The sequence below is a fragment of the Lynx rufus genome, unplaced genomic scaffold (genome assembly GCF_022079265.1).
Source record: "Lynx rufus isolate CCGP_SWC_20201006 ecotype Redwood Valley unplaced genomic scaffold, mLynRuf1.p SCAF_4, whole genome shotgun sequence".
In the NCBI taxonomy this organism is placed as follows: domain Eukaryota; kingdom Metazoa; phylum Chordata; class Mammalia; order Carnivora; family Felidae; genus Lynx; species Lynx rufus.
This window is the reverse complement of record NW_025814856.1, coordinates 158,799,698-158,823,551: the sequence shown is the minus strand read 5'-3', so window position 1 is coordinate 158,823,551 and position 23,854 is coordinate 158,799,698. Positions and strand designations below refer to the sequence as shown.

The 23,854-nt window shown below is 41.5% G+C and overlaps 1 protein-coding gene and 1 pseudogene across 5 annotated transcripts in view; one reads left to right on the top strand and one right to left on the bottom strand.

Annotated features, from left to right (window-relative positions):
- TPK1 (thiamin pyrophosphokinase 1) overlaps window positions 1–23,854 on the top strand; it is a 352,335-nt gene that overhangs the window by 211,796 nt on the left and 116,685 nt on the right. For 4 of the 5 annotated variants that reach the window (XM_047095885.1, XM_047095882.1, XM_047095883.1 and 1 more), the window contains one exon: window positions 3,584–3,730. The exons of the other annotated variant lie outside the window; for it this stretch is intronic. In XM_047095885.1, the coding sequence (XP_046951841.1) occupies window positions 3,584–3,730 (147 nt within the window). The remainder of the gene's footprint in view (window positions 1–3,583; window positions 3,731–23,854) is intronic. 5 annotated transcript variants of the gene reach the window in all.
- LOC124525065 (small nuclear ribonucleoprotein-associated protein N-like) lies at window positions 21,628–22,532 on the bottom strand (annotated as a pseudogene).

Sequence of the window (23,854 nt, the reverse complement as noted above, 5' to 3'; positions counted from 1 at the left end):
AGCGAGGGTCCATGGGAAGTGGCTTACTAGGGGGTCGGGGTTGGGTATACAAGCAAAAGAGTGAGTCAGTTTCATTGGCGTGTTCGAATGTCACTAGGTCACCATCACGGGAGGGCAAGCAGGGGGAACTTGTGACAGGGACCAGCCTTTATCACCCTGTGCACCTGGTTGCCGGGGCCAGGTCTCACAGCCTGTCTAGTAAGAAGGTGGAGACCTCAGGAAATCAAAAGTTTTAAAAATTTACAACACACTGGGTGATACTAGAAATAAACACACAAGGCTTTGGATCCACAGAGAAAAGGCACCCTGGCAGTCTGTAAACAGTCCATTTCGGATTGAATGCTTTCCCAGTGGCATTGTAGTCCTAAAGACAGAAGTCTGGCCTCTTAAAACCTAGGTAAGCGTGCAGGGCTGGTGTCTGTCTCCCTCCTATCTCTGTGAATATCAGATGCCCTACTTACAGCCAGAGCCAGAACCCTCCCCCACCCAGCCTGCAGCCTGCATTGAACCTCTAATGTTTTTAATCAGTCTTGCTAAATACTTCCTGTAGGGAGAATGAGTAGTGATGAGAAGTAATCTTGCGGCTTCTTTATTCTGAAAAATTCAATCACTGATCTACAGATACTGCTTATTCATCATGATACCCCAGTGTAGAAGATGGGGATTAAATTTCAGCCTTAAAGGTTGTGGGATCCCTCAAGGCTTAGAGTATGCTAATGAAAAATTGAGAACCTAAAAAAGGGATTCCAGAATCTGCATAGTGAATAAACTCTCACCAGGCCTTGCTTCTGATGTGAATTTAGGATTATGTGCATAGGAATATGCCATGTGCTTTTCACTGGAGCCTTAGTGCTTTGTCTATATTTCACATGTAACTCCTTTTCATGTCCTTTTCTTCAGTTTCAAGCAAATTCTCTTTAGTTTCTTGAGGTCGTATGTGATTTCTGGGCCTTTCTTCACTGGTCTTACTAAGTATGTAAGTACTAGGAAGGCCTCCTGGTTACAATTAGAAGCCATTGACCTGACTCGATACTCTAAACAGAAGCTGTCTCCTTGGCAGGTCTATGCCTGGTTGCTTACCAGTGACCCCCTGCCTCTGAAGGTGAGCGCACGTCCCTATCTTTGCCTTTGTATTCAGAGTAATACATGTTTCCCAGGATCCATGGTCTTCCTGGACCCCAACTCTAATTCTGTGAGTTCTTGAAAGATCTCCAAAACTAGTTATTAGGTCCTACACATGCGTGGTACGCTTGTCTTAAAATATGCTGACTTGAGCATGAAGCCACCTTATCTAAAGTAAAAATTCCCGTTCTTCCTACACTCCGGTAAAGTCAGAAATAGAAAATTCATTTCAAATGTCTTGGCTCTTGTATGTAATTTTCCTTTTGTGCTTTTGTGGGACCGCATTCTGATTTACATGTTCTCACAGTATGGCAGTGAATCTGTTTCTTTCTTACGTGGATGTGTCCTTTCTTACAGTGTCTCCACTTACTTATTCATCAAGCACTTTGCTGTCTTGTGTTAGGCATTGTTACCCGGGCTGTCACATTGGAACCAGAGGACACAGCCTTTGGCTTCGTGGACTTTCGACCACTTATTGTTCCTCTAAGAACCATACAGGTCATATTGGTGCTTGGTTAACATACTGTTCTTTTAAAATCATGGTGTCTTGGGGCACCTGGGTGGCCCAGTTGGTTGAGTGTCCAACTCTTGATTTTGCCTCAGGTCATGATCTCAGGTTCGTGAGTTCGAGCCCCACTTCTGGCTCTGCACTGACCGCGCAGAACCTGCTTGGGGAGTTTTCTCTCTCTGTGTCTCTCTCCCCCTTCTCTCACTCATATGTGCTCTTTCTCAAAGTAAATCAATTTTAAAATAAACAAATAAAAATAAAATCATGGCGTCCCTCTGACGAAATGTTATTTAAGCCCTTTTCTCATGAACTATTGTAAAAACCTGAAAACCAATACTCCCAATATTTTTAATTAAAAAAAATTTTTTTTTAATGTTTATTTGTTTTTGAGAACGAGAGAGACAGCACAAGCAGGGGAGGGGCAGAGAGAGAGGGAAACACAGAATCCAAAGCAGGCTCCATACTCTGAGCTGTCAGCACAGAACCCAACTCAGGGCTCAAACCCACGAACTGTGAGATCATGACCCAAGCTGAAGTCAGACGCTTAAATTGACTGAGCCATCCCAGTGCCCCCCAATACTCCCTATTTTTCAACGATTTCTGTTTTATTCCAGATAGAGTGATTATTATAGTCAGTTTTTATTGCTTGTAAGGTTTTCTTACAGTATTTTAATTAAGTTCTTTAATACTTCCTCTTCCATGATGAATATACCAACTTTGACTATGTTGTTGCATTATAAGGTTAGGATGATCGCAAGAAGGCAAGTAGGGTCAAGGGAAGAGACAGTGCCTCCAGCTCTGTTCTCCGGGAGCCTTTTGGTACCTGCTCTGTGCAGGAGAAGGTTACTCCACCCCTCTCATTCCTTGCAGCCCATTTTCACCTTTAGTCTTACATAGAAGGAAAGCAGCACGGTAATTTTATATACAAATATCCTGGAAATATATTTTCAACAAAAGGGGACCATTTAAATGAATTACACTTTAGTTACAGGAAATGCTATCTTGAAAACATTAAGTGAAGAAATAACATCAAACTACAGGTAACAATCACAAAAATGTTAATATAACTGTAATAATACCAAAAATGATAAAGGCAATAGAAGAGTAGCTAATATTTTTATTTATTTTTAAAGTTTGTTCATTTGTTTGTTTGTTTGTTTGTTTGTTTTTGTGAGAAAGAAGAGCCGAGCAGAGCGATAGTCCCAAGCAGGCTCTGCACCGACCTGAGGCTCAATCCCACAAACCATGAGATTCTGACCTGAGCCGAAATCAAGAGTAGGACACTCAACAGACTGAGCCACTCGGGCACCCCAGTAGCTAATATTTTTTAAGCAATCGCTATGTCACGAACAGGTTCTAGATGCTTTACACTTAATTCTTTTGATTACTTCATCAAACCCCACAGCAACCTTATCAGGTGGCAAACACCATCCAACTTTTCCATGTGAGCGTAAAAATGAAGTACTGAGAGTTTAGGCAACATTGCTAGGTTCAGTGAAAAGATGATACCCATCCTCAAGACACTTGGATTCTAATGGTGTGACAAACCTGTGAAACAGGCGTGGTGTCTGTCACGAGCCGTGTGTTACCAGGGAAGACGCCACAGGTTCACGACGGGATTCCACCAATTGTGAAACCAGAGAAGATTCCACATGGAAGAAACACGTGAACAGAGTTGTAAAGAAAGGACTGCCTAGTGTTTCGGGTGAACAGGCAGATGGGAAAAAGCTAAAAAGAGTTGGTCTCAAAATGGGACCGCCACCCACCAATTATGTGACTATGCACAAGTAGCTTTAATCCTTCATCTGAACAACAGAAATGATATCTACTATTTCTTTATGGCTTATCAAGTAAAATACAGTTGATTGAGAGCTCTTTTTGGTTACTAGATACTATTCAGTTATTGAAAACTCTTTAAATACGTGACTCTCCCTTTTGCTTCGCCTTGCTTAGGTAGATGTAATTGTGACCTTGGGAGGTCTCGGTGGGCGTTTTGACCAGATCATGGCATCTGTGAGCACCCTGTTCCAAGTTACTTGCATCACTCCTGTGCCGATTATAATAATCCAAGAGGAATCTCTCATCTACCTGCTCCAACCAGTAAGTGAAGAATAAGTATAATGTCAGCACATTGCTTCCATAAAACTTCTAACATTTGAGTAGACTAGAACGAAACATGAGCCTAGCGTGTGTCTTTGAATTTGACACCTGAGGGAAGTTGACCATGTTTGCTTCATTTTATCATGCCCCGAAAAAAAAAATCGCATTACTTTTAATTAAATTGACTAAGAATTAAATTTAGCCCTTTTGCATTTTGAGCAGCTGAATGTGAATGCCACTTGAGAAACGTCTCAACAGAGGAAGCCCAAAGCTTGGCAAATATTTCAAACGGAATTCTCATATATTTTCAGTGCTGTCGTTATAACTGGAAACTGGATTTGATTTTGTTAAGCACTAAAAAAAAAAATTTTTAGCTTTTACTCTTCATAAGTTGCCTGCTTATTAATTTCACTGCTTCAGAATACATTTCTAATGATCAATGTCATTCACTTCCCCTGATGAATATCATGGAAATTTTCTATCGATCCAGTGCTGAGAACAGAATCCTTATTAAATAAACCAGTTTTATAAGGTTGATCAGTGGGCTCCTCTAGAAAAGTAATCGTTTGGTAACGTTTTTAAAAGAGTGGACAGTTGTTCTTCCTTGCCTCTCACTGTCATGTGCTGCTTACAGCGTTGCTCCGGCCCCATCTGCCAGTCTCCCTCTGCAGCGTGCTGTTACCTAGAAATTGTTGTTTGGTTAATATAGTGGGTATCAGGCACACTCCCTGCTGGTCAGCCAGCTTTGCATTTTTTTTTCTGGCTCTTTGTATTGCCTAGCTTTGTTGTTTTCTGGAAAACTTCCTAAGAGGTGTGGAAAGGGAGCTGAAGAATTCAGTTTTCAAACTCCATACTCTCCATGGATTTAGTCAACGAACAGTTTATGAAGTGCCTGCTCTTTTTTTTTAATCTTTTTTTTAACATTTATTTTCGAGAGACCGACAGAGACAGAGCACAAGCAGGGGAGGGGCAGAGAAAGAGAGAGGGAGACACAGAATCTGAAGCAGGCTCCGGGCTCTGAGCTGTCAGCACAGAGCCTGATGCGGGGCTCGAACCCATAAACTGTGAGATCATGACCTGAGCTGAAGTCAGACGCTCAACCGACGGAGCCACGCAGGCGCCCCTGGAGTGCCTGTTTATTGCAGTGCTAGACAGTTGAGGATTCAAAGAAAATACTGACATGATCTTTGCTCTCTAGCACATGTCCAGTGAAGACGTCATTAATAAAAACATAAGATGTAAAGCACGAAGATGAAAGATTATATAATTTGATCATACGTGCAGTAAGGGAAGTCCACCCAGGGGCACTCAACATTTTATTCACTCCGTTAACTCAACAAATACTTATTGGGTACCTGCTATGTGCCAGGCACTTACCAGGGATACAGAAGCCAACTAAAGAGACAAAAATCCCTTGTTTTCGTGGAACATACTTTCTCCTGAGGTTACAGTGCAGCAGAATCCTCCAGGATGAGTGGATGTTTGCTATGGGAGATGATGAGAAAGTCATTTAAGGCAGAAAGGAGACACTAAAGAAAGGTGGAGGCATAAGGTACATTGTAGGATCTGCAGGTAATTCTGCACAGCAGTGTGGAAGATGCTAGAAGATAAGACTAAAAACGACTTTGATTGTGAAGAGCCTTGAATTCCACACAGTGGAGTGTGGACTTTTTCGCTAGAGGTTATGGGATGTCATTAATAGATTTCACTTAGTGGTATGACGTGAGCAGATATGCCTCTTAGATTTCGAATTGTGTATTTGTTAAATACCTATAATTTCCTAACAGTTTCTGAAGGGTTAAAGTTTCTACCATTGTGAATCATTGAGCTTTATTACATTATATATACTATATTGATGATTTGATTGCTTAAGTAGTCAACTGTAACTTGGCTCTATGTAGATATTCTAGTTAATAGATTACAAGTTAGTTGACGCTGTACTAAAATTAAAAAGCAAACTAAAAAATAAAATTGGAAGATTAACTGGTAGAAAAAAATCATATCTGAAAAATGACTTTTGCTCTTAAGAGCTTCTCAGTGTTTCTGGTATTCCCTGCTATCAGTGGAATGTGTGTAATTTTGGACTTCCTAAAATGCGTTCAGCTTGAGATTCCTTGGATTTCCGCCCTCTGCAGATGCTGTCTGTCATCCGTTTGGGAAACTCTCAGCCATTATTTTTTCAATATTGTCTCTGCCCTGTTCTCCTTCTCCCTTCCTCTGTAACTCTGCTTAACTGTACCTGAGATGCTCTAATTGTATCATGTCCATCTCAGCACTTCTCTTTCATATCTTCTGTGCCGTAACCTCTCTGGGCTTCACTCGGAAGCTCATCACCTGTGTTCCACATCACCCTTCTGCTTCAGCCGTGTCTGTTTTGCTGCTAAAACCATCCACGGTGTTTAAAATTCCTGCCATGATTCTTCTTTCTTGTATGCCTGTCCTCTCGTCACTGTTTCAAGATTCTTTCTTAAAACATAATTGTCATACTTATTTTATGGTCAAGAATAATTCCAGTACCTGTAGTTCTTTGTAAGCCCGCTGTCTTTTGTATTCATTTTTGCTTCTATATTTTGTCAACTCGATTCCTTCTGTGTGTTGTGAATTTTGGCGATGACCTTATATTTCTGGGAACTTTACCTGTGGGAATTGTTTGAAGTGTGAGTTAAAAGTGAGTCCAAGGGGGAGTTTAGAGCAGACTCCCAACCCAGTTATTCACAGGCATTAACAACTCAGGACATCTTGCTGGAGACTTTTTGACCATCTAGGTGGTGTGAATTCTGAAGGCAGTATGTCCCGAGTTTGACTTCCGGTTACAGGTGCTCATGGGAGACTTGCTCCCTCTTCTCAGCTACAGGGTGCCTGGGTTTGGTCAGGGTTTTCCTGGCGGTCCAGTGGAAGTGTTATTTATATTCATCTTACACTGAGAGTCTCTGCCTTATCTGGTGCACTGTCCTGCACTCACACCTTGGAGAGGCCTTGGGCTTTGTCTCCTGATGACTTTCTGTACTTGGATGTCTTGGAAACCAAAGCTCAAGTTCATCTGCTTTGGTAAACACCAAGTATTTCAGAGGTGAAAGTTAGATGTGGTGTTCAGTCCAACCTTAGTTTTTGGCTTCTGAGTATTCTTAAAACAAAAGAAAAAAAACACAGATGTTTGATGCATTTTAAAAGATTCTTTTTAATTTTTTTCTAGCACTTTCTATTGCTTTAAGTTGGTCAGGATGCTAATTTATCATAGTGTCTCTGTAAGACAGGTCTTACCCTGCCTGTGTTGCAGGAATAATTAACTCCCAATCTCAGAGGTTTAACTGAGATTGAGTTTTTAAAGTTTTTTTTTGTCATCAGTGGAGTATCTGGTCTGGTTTCGGCGGCTTCCTCCATTTTATATCTAAGCCAGCTGGAAGAAATTGCAGCATCTGGAGGAAAAGATTGCTAGAAAGTGGCACTGCATGTTTTTAAAGGCCAGGCCTGGCCATGTTTATATCACCTTTGGTGGGAATACAGTGACACTCCCCAGCCCACTGCAAGGCCTTCTGGGAAAGGAAGGGGGTGGTCAGGGAAAGGAATCGCTTTGTGAGCACAGAGCGTGGTCTCTCTCAAACCGCCAGCAACTGAAGTTGGGGATGAAAAGTCTGGAATCATGACCTTAGATCATTTCTAGGAGTATAATTTTTTTCTCATTTATACGATATGTTAAACTTTGATTAGTTGTTAAAACAGAATCCTCCTGGGGCACCTGGGTGGCTCAGTCAGTTGAACGTCCAGCTGTGGCTCAGGTCATGATCTCACGGTTAGTGAGTTTGAGCCCCACATGGAGCTCTGTGCTGACAGCTCAGAGCCTGGAGCCTGCTTCGGATCCTGTGTTTCCCTCTCTCTCTCTGCCCCTTCCTCACTTTTGCTCTGTCTCTCTCACTCTCTCTCTCAAAAATAAATAAACATTAAAAAAATAAAATAAAATGAAAACAGAATCCTCAGTTCTCCAAACATAATTATCATTGCAAGTGTACCTGTATAGCCTACATGCCCCAAAACAATGCCTTCTGGATTCTCTTTCTGGTCATTGTAATTGTGTCTCATTTGTCTCTCCTAAGAAAGGAATTATTACATAGTGTGGGGCACAAAGCTCTGCGTGATCACACCCCCTGTCATGTAGAGGGGTGACGGTATTTAGCATAGACTTCGCCTCTTGCTTTACCAGTCCTGGCTTTGCTCCTGTTTGGCACTCAGTTCCAGAGAAATCTTCCCAGAGACACATACTAGGTTCCTGCTTTTCAGTTGCTTTTAGGAAGAGACCACTAAGACAATTTAGTGATATAAATGCAAAAGTCAAAATGAGTGTGTTTGAGGGTTTAGGATATGAACAATCTTATGTTGTATTGTATATATTGTATATATATTGTATCCGTGATCCCTCCCTGACTTGAGCTCTGTCTCTTTCTCTCTCTCTCTTTCAAAACTAAATAAACATTTAAAAAAATTTAAAAACTCGGGGCGCCTCGGTGGCTCCGTCGGTTACTTAACCAACTTCAGCTCAGGTCATGATCTCACAGTCTGTGAGTTTGAGCCCCACGTCGGGCTCTGTGCTGACAGCTCAGAGCCTGGAGCCTGCTTTGGATTCTGTGTCTCCCTCTTTCTCTGACCCTCCCCTGTTCATGCTCTGTCTCTCTCTGTCTCAAAAATAAATAAACATTAAAAGAAATTAAACGATGTCTACAGTTACTGTTCGTTAACAGGATTGATCATAATCATCATCACGATGGACAGAAGAAACCTCATAACTTGAAATTGAAACTGTTTTCAAATATTGTGGAACTAGGGCCCAAGAAAATCAATCCGGTATGCTTCAGTGCCAAATAAAGAATGGTTAAAATTTTTTTAATGTATTTTTTTAATTGAAAGTCAACAAATAGCTGTTTTTGAAAAGGAAGTTAACTTTGGGGCTTTTACAAGAAGCATCTAATTTGAGCTTCATAACAATACCACAAGGAAAGCAGGACAGATAGGACTCTATGCTTTCTACTACATTACATTTCTTCTTTCTTGGGGCTAGTGGACTAACATGCAAATAGCGAGCTCTTTTTAAAAACTTTCTTTTTTAATGTTTACCTATTTTTGAGAGAGAGAGAGAGCGTGAGCAGTGGGGTTGGGGGGCAGGGGCAGAGAGAGAGAGAGAAACAGAATTGAACCAGGCTCTGGGCTCTGAGCTGTCAGCACAGAGCCCATCGTGGGGCTTGAACTCAAGAACTGTGAGATCGTGACCTGAGCCAAAGTCGGATGCTTAACCGACTGAGCCACCCAGGCACCCCAACAAATAGTGAACTCTTACAACAAGTTACAGTTCATAGGCTGGTGATTATCTGTAAACAGTGTTTTACTGAGTGGCCAGTTGATGTATGTATATATGTGTGTGTGTGTGTGTGTGTGTGTGTGTGTGTGTATTATCCACAACATTATTTTCAGTAAGATAAATTTGAGGTACACTTTAAGGGTATATCCCACCTTGTACCCCTATATTAAAAATAACTGAATTTTCTTCAAGTATGACAAAATCTACATACAACAAGAATTTTTATCATTTAAGAAGATTAAGTAAGATTACCTTTGAGCTTTGCTAAAATACATCAGAAATGGTAAAAATTCGGGGCGCCTGGGTGGCGCAGTCGGTTAAGCGTCCGACTTCAGCCAGGTCACGATCTCGCGGTCCGGGAGTTCGAGCCCCGCGTCGGGCTCTGGGCTGATGGCTCAGAGCCTGGAGCCTGTTTCCGATTCTGTGTCTCCCTCTCTCTCTGCCCCTCCCCCGTTCATGCTGTGTCTCTCTCTGTCCCAAAAATAAATAAACGTTGAAGAAAAAAAAAAAAAAAAAACAGAAATGGTAAAAATTCAATGTGTTAATTATTATGAGTATTATTTTTCAGAGCATTGTTTTCTAGAATTGATTCTATAACTATAGATTGTCTGACATTAAAGATAATAGGAGACATGAGACATGGGAACTGTTTTTTTTTTTTTTTTTTTTTGATACTTGTTTTGGTGCTGTGCCAGGCTAAGAGAACTCATCTGTGTGGTTTTTTTTAATGTCTGTTTTTGAGAGAGAGTGACTGAGTGTGGGTGGGGGAAGGGCAGAGAGAGAGAGAGAATGGGACACAGAATCCGAAGCAGGCTCCAGGCTCTGAGCTGTGAGCACAGAGCCCAATGTGGGGCTTGAACTCCTGAACCTTGAGATCATTCCCTGAGCCTAAGTCAGACGCTTAACTGCCTGAGCCCCCCAGGTGCCCCTCATCTGTGTCTGTTAAGTGGCTAGGATAGCCCGAGACCATGGGACTGAAACATGCCTTTTTTGATCTTTATTAAAAAGCCACCCCAACCCTCAAATCATCTTAGCATTTCTGTAATAATCTACGTGTGAGACTCTCGAGACTGTTACATAAATAAGTAAGCATCCTTCATTCATGGTTTTTAGGGGCTGACCTGTGTGTCCAGGAGCACTTGCCTTAGGGTTGTCGGGGTTGGTCCAGCCTGAAGTCTTTGGTCTGCATTCTCTTTTGAGTCCCCTTTCTCTGACTCATTTTGCTTACTACAAATTGAATTTTAAAACAAGGAGACAATAGTGTAGTTCCAGATCTTTATGTAGATATTTATATATATGGGCAAATGTTTGAAATTTTTTAGCTGGTTGATTTTTAAACATATAATGTCTTTTATATTAGGTTTTGACATACCTCACTTGCTGTGGGTCAAAGTGTCATCATGAGTGAAAGCCTCAGTAGGGAGCATTTACTTTGAAGGAATGTTCAGTCTGCCAGTTTTTGAATAGAAAATTAAAAATAGAATGCATAATGGCTCCTCCCTTAAAAGTAAGCGTTCCTCTTTTACTTCCAAAAATATCTTCTTAATAAGGCATCACGACCTTTTACGAGCAGAAGGTTTTATGAAATCAGTGAGAGACATTTTCTACATGAAACACCACTGATACCAATTACTAGCGAGACTATATTCCTTATGAAGACAGTTGGGTGCTCCCGGCCATCTTTGTCATGCTAACCATGCAGTGTGGATGGTTCCGGGTTTCTCATACATACTTTCTCATTTTCTGGTCCTGTGCTTCTCAGGAGTACAGAAACATTAGCTTCTGTACACTGAGCATAAATTATCTTTTATCTGCAAGTTTTATGGCAGTTGGTAATACAAGTTAATAGGATTTATGACCAAGAAATGAGATGTCCAAGAGTTAATAAGGCGTGCCTTATACATTATCCTAAACCTTGTTCGGTGATTCCTAGTCAGGATTCCAGTATCTGATGCCGGGGAATGGTGTTACAGAGCCGACTTCTAAATATGTTGTAAATATTTCTTCTTCACGATCTCCGTCATGTTTACTGCTGCTTGTTTTTTCTCCCACTAGAACAATCACTTGCTGTTTAAATTTCTGACATTTTACACATTAGACGTTTGCAGTGCTGGTAATGAATAGGATAGAAATATGTTAAGTGTCTGATGGAAGCTGGATATCCGTGATGTGACTTTGCCGTGCATGGTGGTTTCTGCTGAGGACTTGAGGGTGTGGGCTGTCCACCCACATGTACACGTGTCCAGGATCATCTCATCAGTGTCATCACCAGAGAAGTGATTCTCAGAATATAAACTATATGGTAGCATAGAACTGTTAAATATTAGCGTAAATAGTATAAAACCATAAAGATCGTTTTATGGATGAGTAATTGCAAGGACTTTAAGTGATTTGCTCAAGGTCATACACAGCGTTTCTTTGAAGGAAAAATGATCCTAAAAATGCATCTCAGGCAGCAGTGGTCTGAAAAGGGCCACCAGGCATTTCCTTTCTACGGACGGGCTGCCACACTGAGCCCTCTAGTTCCTCTTCCATAAGGCAAATTGCCAACACCCGTTCCTTCCTCTGCCTTCCGCCCACCTAAGCTTGCTTTTCCGGGAAAGTTCTGCCACTCAGAGTCTGACCTAAACACTCGATACCTTCGAACCGTGTCCTTGCATTACTCACTCGTTTTCCCTGGCTTGTCTGCTCTGCTGTGGCAGGCGGCACCTTCTCCACGTGGAAAGCAGAGACACACATCTTCCCGGAGCATCCTCCTCTTTTCCCTCGCTTCAGACCTTGCCTGGCTTTCTAGGGCCCATTCTCTCCTTCTCTTCTCTTCTCCTCTGTGTGCTTTTCTTCTGCCCCTCCACATCGTTTAAAATTATAAATCAAAAACCGATCCCGTTCAGAACGCTGGGTTAGCCTTATTATGTCATTACAAAAACATGACATTTTAATGTGCACTAAGACAAAAAAATTCTAGAGCTATACAGTTCTCATTTTTCTGAATGCCCTAATGTCCTCTTTAGATTGCCATAGAAATATTTCCTCTGGTTTTATCCCTGTTTAGTTAAGCTTATTTTATGTAACTGAGGAGTTAAACCACACATTCATAACGAGTTTATTTCGTAGGTGTTGTGCTCTGTTTTGTTGATTTGTAGCATAGAATATTTCAACAGCAAACATTCTTCAAACACCATTAGGTAGTGGACACTGTGGTGGGCACCGACAGTGTGGAATTAAAACCCCTTGCTTCTGTTCTGCTGCTCACGGTTCAGCAGAAAAGCCAGCAGTATAAATTGCAAGATTCAGAAATCTGTTAGGAGAAAACACTGAGTTAAAAAAAAAAAAAAGTGAAATGCCTGGGTGGCTCAGTTGTTTAAGCATCCAACTCTTGATTTCGGCTCAGGTTGTGACCTCACGGTAGTGACATCAAGCCCTGCATCGGGCTCTGCACTAGGCATGCAGCCTTCTTAAGATTCTCATCTCTTTCTGCCCTCCCCCTCCAAAAAAATTTTTTTTAATTGAAAAAAAAAACAAAACAAAACAACAAAACACTGCTGTGGGGACGACATGGAAAAAGCGTCTCATCCAGATTGGGGACAGGTTGGGGACAAGTTGATCATGTAGATGGTTTTCCAGCGGAGGTAACATCTGATGGAGAGGTAGGCAAAGAGATGAATAAAGGGATTACTGTCACGTGCAAGGCAGCCTGAGAGAATTTGGCACATTTGGGGGAACACCGCGTTGCTGGGTCCTGGGGAGCCATTCGAGATGCAGCTAGAGGTAAGAAAGGCGTAGACCACGAGGGACTTGTTTGCATTCTCAAGAAGATGCTCTTTATATCGATGGCATAGCTCAGAATATTAAGCGTTTTTCTTAGGGGAATGGCATTAGATTGCCAGTTAGAAAGTTTAGTTTGGTAGCAATATGGAGGATAAGTCGGTTAGGGAAGGGATGGAGGTCATTCAACTCTGAAATCCAAAACAGACACAGTGCATAAATCAACCTTACTTTGCTGATGGAGTTTCTTGGGATGTGTGGCCCAAAGCCTTCTTTGGAGGAACACAGAGGGAGGAATCAATGTAATGACTAGGATTCTGGATTAGGCAACTGGTTGCTGTCTTTCTTTGAAATTGAGACTATGAGAAGAACAGGTGAAGATGGGAAGCTGGTCAGCCGACGTGGGGACATAAAGAGATTGATCTGTCTTTGAAACTGTGTAGAAGTGCCTCGATATAGATACATCGATATCTATAAAATATATCTCCCTTTAGGCAATTCTTTCATCCTCCCTCCCTCTCCCTCTGTGTGTGTGTATGTGTGTGTACACACACATACACACACACATATGATTCTACTCAATTTATACAAATACACACACACACATACATATAGCCTGGCCTAGTGATACACCTTGAGAATCATCAACATATTCATGGTAACTAAAAAGTCAGGAGTGGACCTTTACACCCTGGAAGAAGGTATGGAGTGAAAAGAGCCATGACAGAGCCCTAGAGAAGAGACAGAATACCTTACAAGAAAAGCAAGAGGAGAATTGAAAGAGTCATATCATTGAGACCAAGGTAGTTTAGAGTTTCAAGAGACAAGGGAATGACCACCTAAGGTGTTGAGAATATAAAAGATGTAATAATAAGTTTGACAGCCGAGAAGAAACTTAATCAGGCAGGTTTCGTGGCAAAATAGAGGTAGCAGCCAGATTACCATGAGTTGACTACTAAGTGGGAAGGAAGGGAGGTAGAAACACATTGCTCTTGTGTTTTTACCCTTCTTCACTGTTCACTCAGAGCAGTTGCATTTGGGGGACTAATGATGGCTTATAAAATTATTCTCGTGAGGCCTTTTCCAAGTTAAACAAAACCAGAACGTGCATGTTGGGGATGATACGTTTGTTTCCAGGTATGAGCCCAGGTGCAGCCACCATGCTGTATAAGATGGCTGGCACATTGACGGACCCTGATTGTATCACTCTGTGCTGGCGAAGTACTTTTCAACCTATTTCAGGTCCGTCTTCTCTTCCTGGCCCGTCCCCAGCTCTGCAGTCTTGGGGCGCCCTTCCCTTCCTCCTCTGTGTGGGCACCTTGGTCTGAGCCCAAGTAGGAAGCTTTGAGTTTGACTTATCAGTGTCCCTCTTTCTGGTCTGTCGTCTTCTCAGTGTTATACAGCCTAGGGAAACTGACCACAACCACTGTTTTCCTGTGCCAAACATGATGTTTAAGTCACTCACTTAAAGCCCTACTCAAATTTTCTGACTCCTACACAGAATTTCCAAGTAAGCCTTCATGCACTCCCCTCATCTGGGTCATTTTCATTTCTTTTTTTTTTTTCAACGTTTATTTATTTTTGGGACAGAGAGAGACAGAGCATGAATGGGGGAGGGGCAGAGAGAGAGGGAGACACAGAATCGGAAACAGGCTCCAGGCTCTGAGCCATCAGCCCAGAGCCCGACGCGGGGCTCGAACTCACGGAGCACGAGATCGTGACCTGGCTGAAGTTGGACGCTTAACCGACTGCGCCACCCAGGCGCCCCTTCATTTCTTTTTAAAGACTTTTTTTCTCCTACAGGCCCTAAACAGTCTATCCATAAAACAAAATTTACTAAGTTATAACTTCTCTCATTTTCTAAACCTTAAAAAATTTACAATTGCATTTTTATGATCCAGGAAGAAATAATGATCACACCTAGTTCATCTGATGCTAGCCAAATCCAAATACATAGAAATGTGCCACTCCCATTATCAACAGTATTCATAATCCCCTCCTCTTGTGAAATACACGTGGCTGGGCATCCCAGGCTGTGACTGAGTCCACTTATTTCCCTATTGACATGTACTTTCTTCCTAGTTGGTTGAAAGCTCATTTGGGGGAATGATTGATGCTTGGAGAGGCTACAGGTGCATTTCTACCCTTGAGCAAATGGATGAGGATGATGGTGGCAGGGGTGGTAGGTTTCAAGGCAACCTGGATATACGGTGAAGTCTCAAAGGGAAAGGCATGAAGTAACAGCCTGATGCCCATACAGCTTACAAGTTCTTTGACCTTAGAGTAGTGTTTCACTCTGGGGAGTGGGGGGGAGGGGGTTATAGAAAGATGCCCATCAGCAAAAACCTACGGTTGATCCCTCGGTGATTCCAAAGGAGCACGGGAGGAAATAGCAAATTCAGTCTCTGGGGAAACTGTTTAAAAACTTATTTGAACATTGGCCTTTTCATTTTCAACCATGGGTGACAGAGAATCATTTTTGGAGACTTGATGCAATCCATAAGGGTGCCGTGTGTGGGTAAAACAATAGAAAAGACCGCATCAGCGTTTGTCTGAGCTCTGTCATCGTAATTTATCATAATCCAATTGTAGGTAAAGTAATGGAATATTGGACGCAAGGTGTCCTGGTTTCCTTTATCTCCCCTTCCACGGTCCTCTGTGGCAAGGACACGAGTACATTGTGTCATGTATACTTAGTTCAATTGAGCATTGCTTCAGCATCTTCCTTTGATTGAAAACAAAAGGTTGCCAATGCGGTATCAATGAACTGTGAAGCGATTTGAGTGTTACCAGCAGGGAAATGAAATGAGCCTCTGGGAGGAAGATTGGCACGAGTGAAAGTTTCTATATAAAGGGCTTCGTACAGCTCCAGCTGGGTTGTATTACTTCTTATCCCATTAAGGCTTTTTTCCCCCTGAATTTGGGAGCATTTTGATCTCCTTTGTTCCAAAAGTGATCAAAACTGAAAGTGAAGAAAAAGTGGGAAACGTTTCCAAATAAAGTTCAGCTAGGAGGGCTGGGATTTGAGGGGACTTATTTAAATTGCACATTCATCCTGGATCTTACAAAGGTCTTCCATGGAATGGTGTAAGGTCCCTTGCCCTCTTCCACGGAATGGTGTAAGGTCCCTTGCCCTCTTACACAAACGCACGCACGTGCGCGCGCGCGCACACACACACACACACACACACACACACACACACACTGCATGTAACATCTACGTGCATGCATAGACACACATCAAAAATCTCAGCACTTGTAAACCTGTCTTACTGAGAGGGAGGAAAGTAAGTATTCTGTCTCTCGGGTCAACTGACCGGGATTTCTTTTCTATTTTTTTTCCTCCCTCCCTCCCTCCCTCTCTCTGTCTCTCTCTCTCCCCCTCTCTCTCCTCGCCTCCTTCCCTCCCTCTCCTTTTGAAAAACCCTGTCCTATATAAACCTTTGTCTTTTAAAAGCTCCACTTAGTTGTTCATAACTTTGTCATGACCAGAATTACATTTGACTTAGATACGTATGGAATGGTTTAAGTGATATATATAAAAATGCATCAGAGTTAGGAACCAAGTTAGCAAAGCAGAGTGTAACCTACGATGATCTATAGACTGAGAGAGAGGGTTAAACTTGACAGAGAATAAGACTAAAGATGGCCCAATCCCATATTGCCTTCTGAAGCAGACTGAGACTACTAATGTGATACCTAGTAGTTTAGGATAATCTAAGTATCGAAGACATACTGACGGTTACTATACCACTGAAATCTCTTGGGAGCCATGTGTGACTCATAAAATAGCCTCTGATCCTGGAAGTTTGGAAAATTATATTTTAATATCTATAGGGGAGTCTGGATGGCTCTAGTCAGTTAAGAGTCCGACTTTGGTTCAGGTCATGATTTCATGGTTTGTGGGTTCGAGCCCCACATCAGGCTCGACAGCTTGGAGCCTAGAGCCTGCTTTGGGTTCTTTGTCTCCCTCTCTCTCTGCCCCCCCCCAAAATAAGTAAAACATTAAAAAAATAAAATATATCTGTAGAGTTATACTGCCCTTTACATTTATGAGATACCGTCTTCATGCTTACTTGACTCTCCAGCAGTCCTTGTAAGCAGAACGCTCACATTCATTGTTTCTGCTTCTCAGATGAGGAAACTACGCATAGAACAATATCGAGTTCTGTGGTACCTCCATGAATAGTCTAGGAATTTTCTGAATCCTACTTGTGTGCCATTTGCTTTAGAGCTCTCTGTTAGAATCCGTGCCTACTCCCTGAATGTCATTGAATCCATATTGAGGTCTCCAAAAGAATGAAGGAGAAGTAACCATCCTCAAGCATTTTCTGTGTATCGAGAGTGGCTCAATGAGGAATACGCACTGAAATCACCTGCATAGCTTTATTTTTCTCCTCAGTCAACTTTTTTTTTATTATGGAAATAGTCCTATTTACAGAGAATTTGAAAGACTAGTATGATGAACATATTCCAACTATTTTTAAATTTTTAAGCATCTTAGCATGTATACTCTGTGTATAGACTCTTTTCTTTTTTTTTCTTTTGGTAACTATTTGAAAGTAAGTTGCAAATGTCCTATCACATTATGGTAAAGACTTCAGCATGGGGGATGATATTCAGAAACCAGGATCTAGGTCATATGTGTGCCCATTGCTACTGTGGTTAGACTTCTTCAGTGAACAGAACTAGAACAAAAAGGGGCACCTGGATAGCTCAGTTGGTTAAGTATCAGCCCTTGATTTCAGCTCAGGTCATGATCTCCCAGTTCGTGGGTTTGAGCCCCGCATTAGGCTCTGCACTGACAGTGTGGAACTTACTTGGGATTCTATATCTCTACCCCTCCCGTCTTGTGTCCTTTCTCTCTCTCAAAACAAAAAATACACATTAAAAAAAACACACACAAAAAGGTATGTGTATGTGTGTATAGTATAAATCACGAGGTCACTTTGATATTTTGAATTCAGTTTTAACACATAGTTTTTAAACTGCTTTTACTTTATATTTTTATTTCTTTAATCCCCTCATAATCCTGGCTTGAAATGTCATGCTTGTATTATACTATGATATATAGTAGCTAGTTTCAAATTTATAGTTCCCACATTACTATTAATAGTGCACCTAGTGAGCGAAATTTAAGATTTCTTTGTAGGTCTGTCTTTAAATTATATCCCAGTCAGAGCACTGTATCTAAAATTTCTCACTTTAAATATTAAATATTTTTCTTCCTGTGGTTATGCTACTAATTTAATATACTCTTAGGCTCATTTGTTGTAGTTCATTTGAAGTTATAAGACTTTATCTTTTAATTATTTAAATATTTTACAACAGTTACGTAGTCCAAAGGCAAAGCTTGATAAAAAGATAACCTCAGGAGAGGTCTTGTGTTTATTCCAGTCTCCCTCACCACCACTACCCTCCTTCAGAATCTTCTAGATTATTGCAAAAAAAAAAGGCAAAACAAGGCAGATCTGTACACATTTTCTCACTTCCCCGTTTTTATATGAAATTTGGCATAGTGTATACATCTGTCTCAATCTCCTTTTTTCACCTAATAATATATTTTGAAAACCATATTCAGCAATAGAAATCATCCTCATACCTTTGTTATGACTGGTTAGTACAATATTGTGTGGATGTATCTAAATGTACCATCATTTATCCATGTGCAGCTTTTTGAAAGAACATACTGGAAGTTCAGACAAGGTAGTTCTTTGAGTTGTGATTATGTATATTTAGGGAGTGTTCCTCAGGTGATTCCCACTTGAGACCTATTTTCTTCTCAAAACACCTTATGAGGTGGAGACAATATGACCCAATTTTCAAGATGAAAAACTGGGTCTTAAAAAGATGAACTGACTTCCAAGGGTTATATTCCACTCCTTAACAGAAAAGCCACATTCCAAATCTGTGTCAGATTGACCCTTGAGTTTTCTTCACTCCATGACCGTTTCCAGTTACATGACTCGTGACCTTGACACGATGCCATTCGGTGTAGAAGAAACAATTTATAGATAAACTCATTAAATATAACCTATAAATACCACATCACTCTTTATAACAGAGTAATAGGCTTCACTGCCGACTTTTGTAGAGTGTATGTGTTTTTAAATAAAAATGAATGGACACAATCAGTTTTCTTATCAGAGAAGAAGAAGAATATTCTATCATAGCTGAGGTAGTAATGATAATGAATCAGAGTCTTTTCTTTTTGGAAAAAGTCCTGTTGATAGAGGAGCCTCAAAATTGATTAATTACATACACGTTGGCCTTTCCAATTGTCTGATGATAGGAAGCCAATTTCACTCCTAACCAGAAGCCCTCAAGGTAAAAGGCACAGAGTATGGAACATTGGTCTTATTTTATCAGGGAAGGTTAATGTACAAAAATGCCGCTCAGGGGAAGGATTTATTTTCTCCTGGGTGAAGCTAGGCTATTAAGAAGTGGGCACTCTTTGGAATTTTGATAATAGTAATTGAAAAGCTATGAATAGAGCTTAATATTTTTTTCTGAGCATATTTCACACCATAAAATATTTCCCAGAGCAGAGTAAGCCTTACGAGAAATAAAAGGACTTGGATGAATTTTTTTCATATATTCATTTGACCAGCATATTATTAAAGACTTATTTGTATCTGGTATTAACAAATTGCTAGACTGAGGAGGAATAAGTTACTGTCAAAGAGCTACTCAGTATCATCCCTAAATAGATGATGATTTCACAATAAAATAAAGTTCCAGATATATCTACAGAACATCATGGAAGCCTAGAGAAGCAGAACATATCATGCCATAGACCGGTCTTACGTACAGCTAGTATCATGCAGGGATGAGATGCACCCAGGCACTTGGCTTGCACGTGGCCTGCTCTGTACTCTTGTTAATTGCTACTCTGCTGTCCGTGAGAAAAACAATTTGAGGCTGTTTTCAGTGATAGAAACCTAGACGGATAGGCCATAGATGCAACTCCATAGGCAGACCTTATGTTCTGTTCATGGCACTTACCTCTTAGATGCAAGTATTCCTGCCCTTGTAAACACCAATTCATTGCAGCCACGTTCATAACAGATCTTTAAATAGTGTTAAATATGGCACCAACATTATTAGCAGCAACACTGAATCCTGCATACCATCCAGTAGGCTGCTGTAAAGAATTTCATTTCTAAAACCAAATAGTGCATAATTCTTTAAATCCGCCTTATCTTTAACACACACTTCATTTAAAACAATTTTATGAACCAAATTCTAACTTACTACTTAGCATAAAAATGTTGATGTGCAACATTAAAAAAAATTAATGCTACAAATCTTGTCCTCTCTTCCTTTTATCTACAATGCCTTTTACATGAAAAAATGCATTTATGTCTAAAATAGAAGTTTATTACAACAAGGCTCTTTGGGACAGGAGTTGTACTCAAAGGAAACATTCAGAATCATTACAAAGGGAACTAGAAAGAGACCGTATATCACAGTTAATTATAGGATAGATATTTAATGAGCAAACGTATGCAGAAGCAACGTGGTGTCTATTATCCTGTGCTTTGTTAGGTCTGAAATTTTCAAATTACTCAACGCGTACATAGGTGTTGTAGGGCTTGTGGCTCTGTGTGGGAGGCTTAAGTCCTAACTGTGGTGTTTACTGGCCGCGGCTCCTGGGAATGCTGAGTGAGTCTCAGTTTCTCCATGTGCAACTGGAATGATAATGCACATGCATTTCATGAAAGTTACAGTGTTCAAGGCCATGTATATGAAAGCTGGTTTTGTTTTGTTTTGTTTTGTTTGGTTTCTTTCCTTTTGGGCTTCAAGTGGAAAGGGCTGAATTAATCACACATTATTGGCACATTGTCATCCTCGGTCACTTTGTTTCACCATTTGGTTAGGGTTTGTTGATTCAAATCCAGTTCCCCTCTAGGATTCCCTTTCCATCACATAAGGAACTATTCCTAATACATAATTTATCTTTTTGTTTGTATATCCTTTGCAAATTGTGTATTGTTCTCATGGCCACTAAAAATATTTTTGTACACATCTGTAAAAGAAAAGGACTCCTAAAAACCATAATTACAATCCCATTTTCACACCCCATAGAAGTTAAAAATAATTACTTAATGTGATAAGGTGTTTCCATTTCCTCCATTGTTGTAAGAGGTCTTCACCACTTGCCGTGTGATCCAAGATCCAAACAAGGTCTGTACGTTGCAATGGATTTTTTTTTTGTCATTCTTTTAAAAAGTAGGTCCCCTTGTCTGTCTCTGTCTCCATTTTGTTTTTTCTTCTCCTTCCTCTTTTTCTTCCCCTCCTCAATATTTTCGCTGAAGACACTTTGTCATTTGTTCTATGGAATTTTCACATTCTGGGCTCATTGCGTGGCTTGGTGTCATTAAATGCTTTCTATTTCCCTTTGAATTTTTGTTATTTTTAGTTAGTTCTAGAGCTATCATCAGAAACAACGCAAAACCTGAGGGGAGACTTCTGAAAAAGGGGACATTACATGACAACATTGGCTTGGTCTTTATTGTGATGTCGTCATCATGCGCCTCCATGACCTTATTAGTGGCTGCTCAATGGTCATCCTAAACTATTCTGCCATTATTACTTCATTATTGCCTGAAATACCTCTATAAAGAGAAGCTTCCCTCAGACCAGCTACTAAGTTATCCTGCGGAATAGTCTGTAAAGGAAAGCAGGATATGCACTTAATTCTTTTTTCTCTTATCTACTATGTTTCAAAATAAGGAATTGATTCCCTAGCATTCTTTTTTTTATTGTTATATGCATTTATTGGCTAATATTAATGCAATTTGAGGGAACAAAGGCTCACAAACACTCTACACAGTTTCACAAGATACAGTGCAGAGAAAAAAAGCGATTTAAGAAGGATTGATAGTATCCTAGAGTCTTGGTGGCTGCATTCCGGGAGGATGTTGAACCACTAATTCCTGGCACAGGGGGTCTCGTTCCTGGAGGGGGCATGCCTGTTGGTGTCCCTCAAGCAGGGGGAAGCCCAGCTGGTGGGCCCACGGGAGGTCTTATACCAGGTGAAGGAGCCATAATGCCTGGAGGTGGTGTTGCTCGGCCCGCAGGAGTGGGTGGGGGGAAGTCACTCATTACTTGTTGGGATGGCCCCCGGCCCCTCAGACAGTGTCTGCTCATCCAGTAGGAGTCTGGGGGATTGGAACACCAGTCACACTCCTCTGCCAGCTGCCCTGCCGACCCCAGGGCCTCCTGCAGCTCCAGCAAGTGGGATGCCACGATGCCCGTGTCTCCAGGGAGTCGTGGAAACCAAGTTTTTCCCATGTAGCCACACCAGACCCCAAACTCCCTTTCTTCACACTGTGGCTGCTTGGCAACCCTTAGCTCAGATCTTCCCGGATTCATCTGCGTCACAAAGATATGCTTGTCAAAAGCCTTAAGGTTGCCAGTGAAAATTTGGCCATCTTACAGGACCCGTCTCATTCTGTCGTCCGTGTGCCACGGCATCTTGTGGCTCTTTTCCCACAGTCGTGGCTGCTGTTCCACCAAATGCAAGGTCCGCGGTAAGGTTCGAGGGTCTTGAAGACCTGAGGAAGGGCTGCAGATCAAGGTTTGATGCAGGTTCTCCTGCAAACAATGCGAGCTTGGGGAGGAAGCTGCAAAGAGCATATGGAGCCCGGGGGTTCCCTCGGAAATCCGCTCCCCTGGATGTCCCATGCCTGCTTTAACTGCCTCTTGGCGTCTCAGCTAAAAATGCCTGGCTCGGTTCCGGCTGAAAATCCACCACGGGACCTTACGCTGCTGAAATCGCCTTGGGTACAGCTGATGCTCGGGGTTGTTCAGTGATCTGTCCTTCTAGGTTTGATGTGGACTTCCCCCTGTGGGAGGTGCCGCACCGCAGTCCCTGGCGGTGTTAGCGGTCCTGGCTTGCCCCATCCCCCTGCCCGCTGCGCTGGGGACACACCGTCAAGGCGTCTCCCGCGGCCACCCTGCTGATTCCCCAGCGTCTTCAACGCTGATCAGCTAGTCTTCTTTGAGCTGGTGGATTTTAGCATACGTGATATGTACAATCGGTCCATTCTAGTTCTTATCCTTATTGCTACTCAAAGTGTCCTACCTTTGGCCAGCGGGAACATACTCAGTTTGGCGCCCGAATGAATCCTTTTGACACAAACCCACCAGTCTGATAACTGTCTTGCTTTTCTGTCTCTATAGTATGTTCCTGGCTCATCTTGTACATTTCCCGGCTGAGTCCTGGAATTTCTCCGAGGGGCCCTTTTATTAAGAAAGAATAGTTAGAGACCATAATCTGGGCATTAAAGGGAATGCTTGTAGCTGCTAAATTGATTGACTTGACAAGCTAGGGTAACGTGAGGTCCTACTTATACTTGCTTTCAGACTCAGGACAACAGGGAAATACTCTTTTGATGAGCAGAGTTTTAAAATTTTGATGAAGTCCACTTTATCCATCCTTTAGGTTATGGATCCTGCTTTTGGTGTTTTGTCTAAGAAATCTTATCCAGCCCAAGGTTACAGGAGTTTCCTTTTATGTTTTCTCTTAGAAGTTCTGTAGTTTCAGGTTTTACATTAGAACTGTGATCCATTTTGAGTTATTTTTTGTAGACCATGTGAGGTATGGATTGACATTCCTTTGTTTGTATTTAGGTATCTAGTTTTCCAGCACCATTTGTCGTAAAGACTATTCTGTCCCCACTGTATTGCCTTTGTAGCTTTGTCAAAAATCAGCTATCTGTGTACATGTGGATCTGTTTCTGGTCTCTCTGATGTACTCCATTGATGTTTCATTTTGTCTGTAAGCCAGGACTACAGTGATGCGATGCAGTACAGCGAATAATTGTTGTTGTTTTTTACGTGCCGTTTTGTATTTTTGCCAGTGTATCTTCGGTTAGAGCCCTAGAATTATGATCACTGGCTCTAAGCGTCTGACATGTTTCAAGTGCTCCATGATAGGGTTGTGCACTGCGGTGGTAAGAGTGCCTGTTTCTTCTCAGCCTTACCTATCTATAAAGGGGCATCCC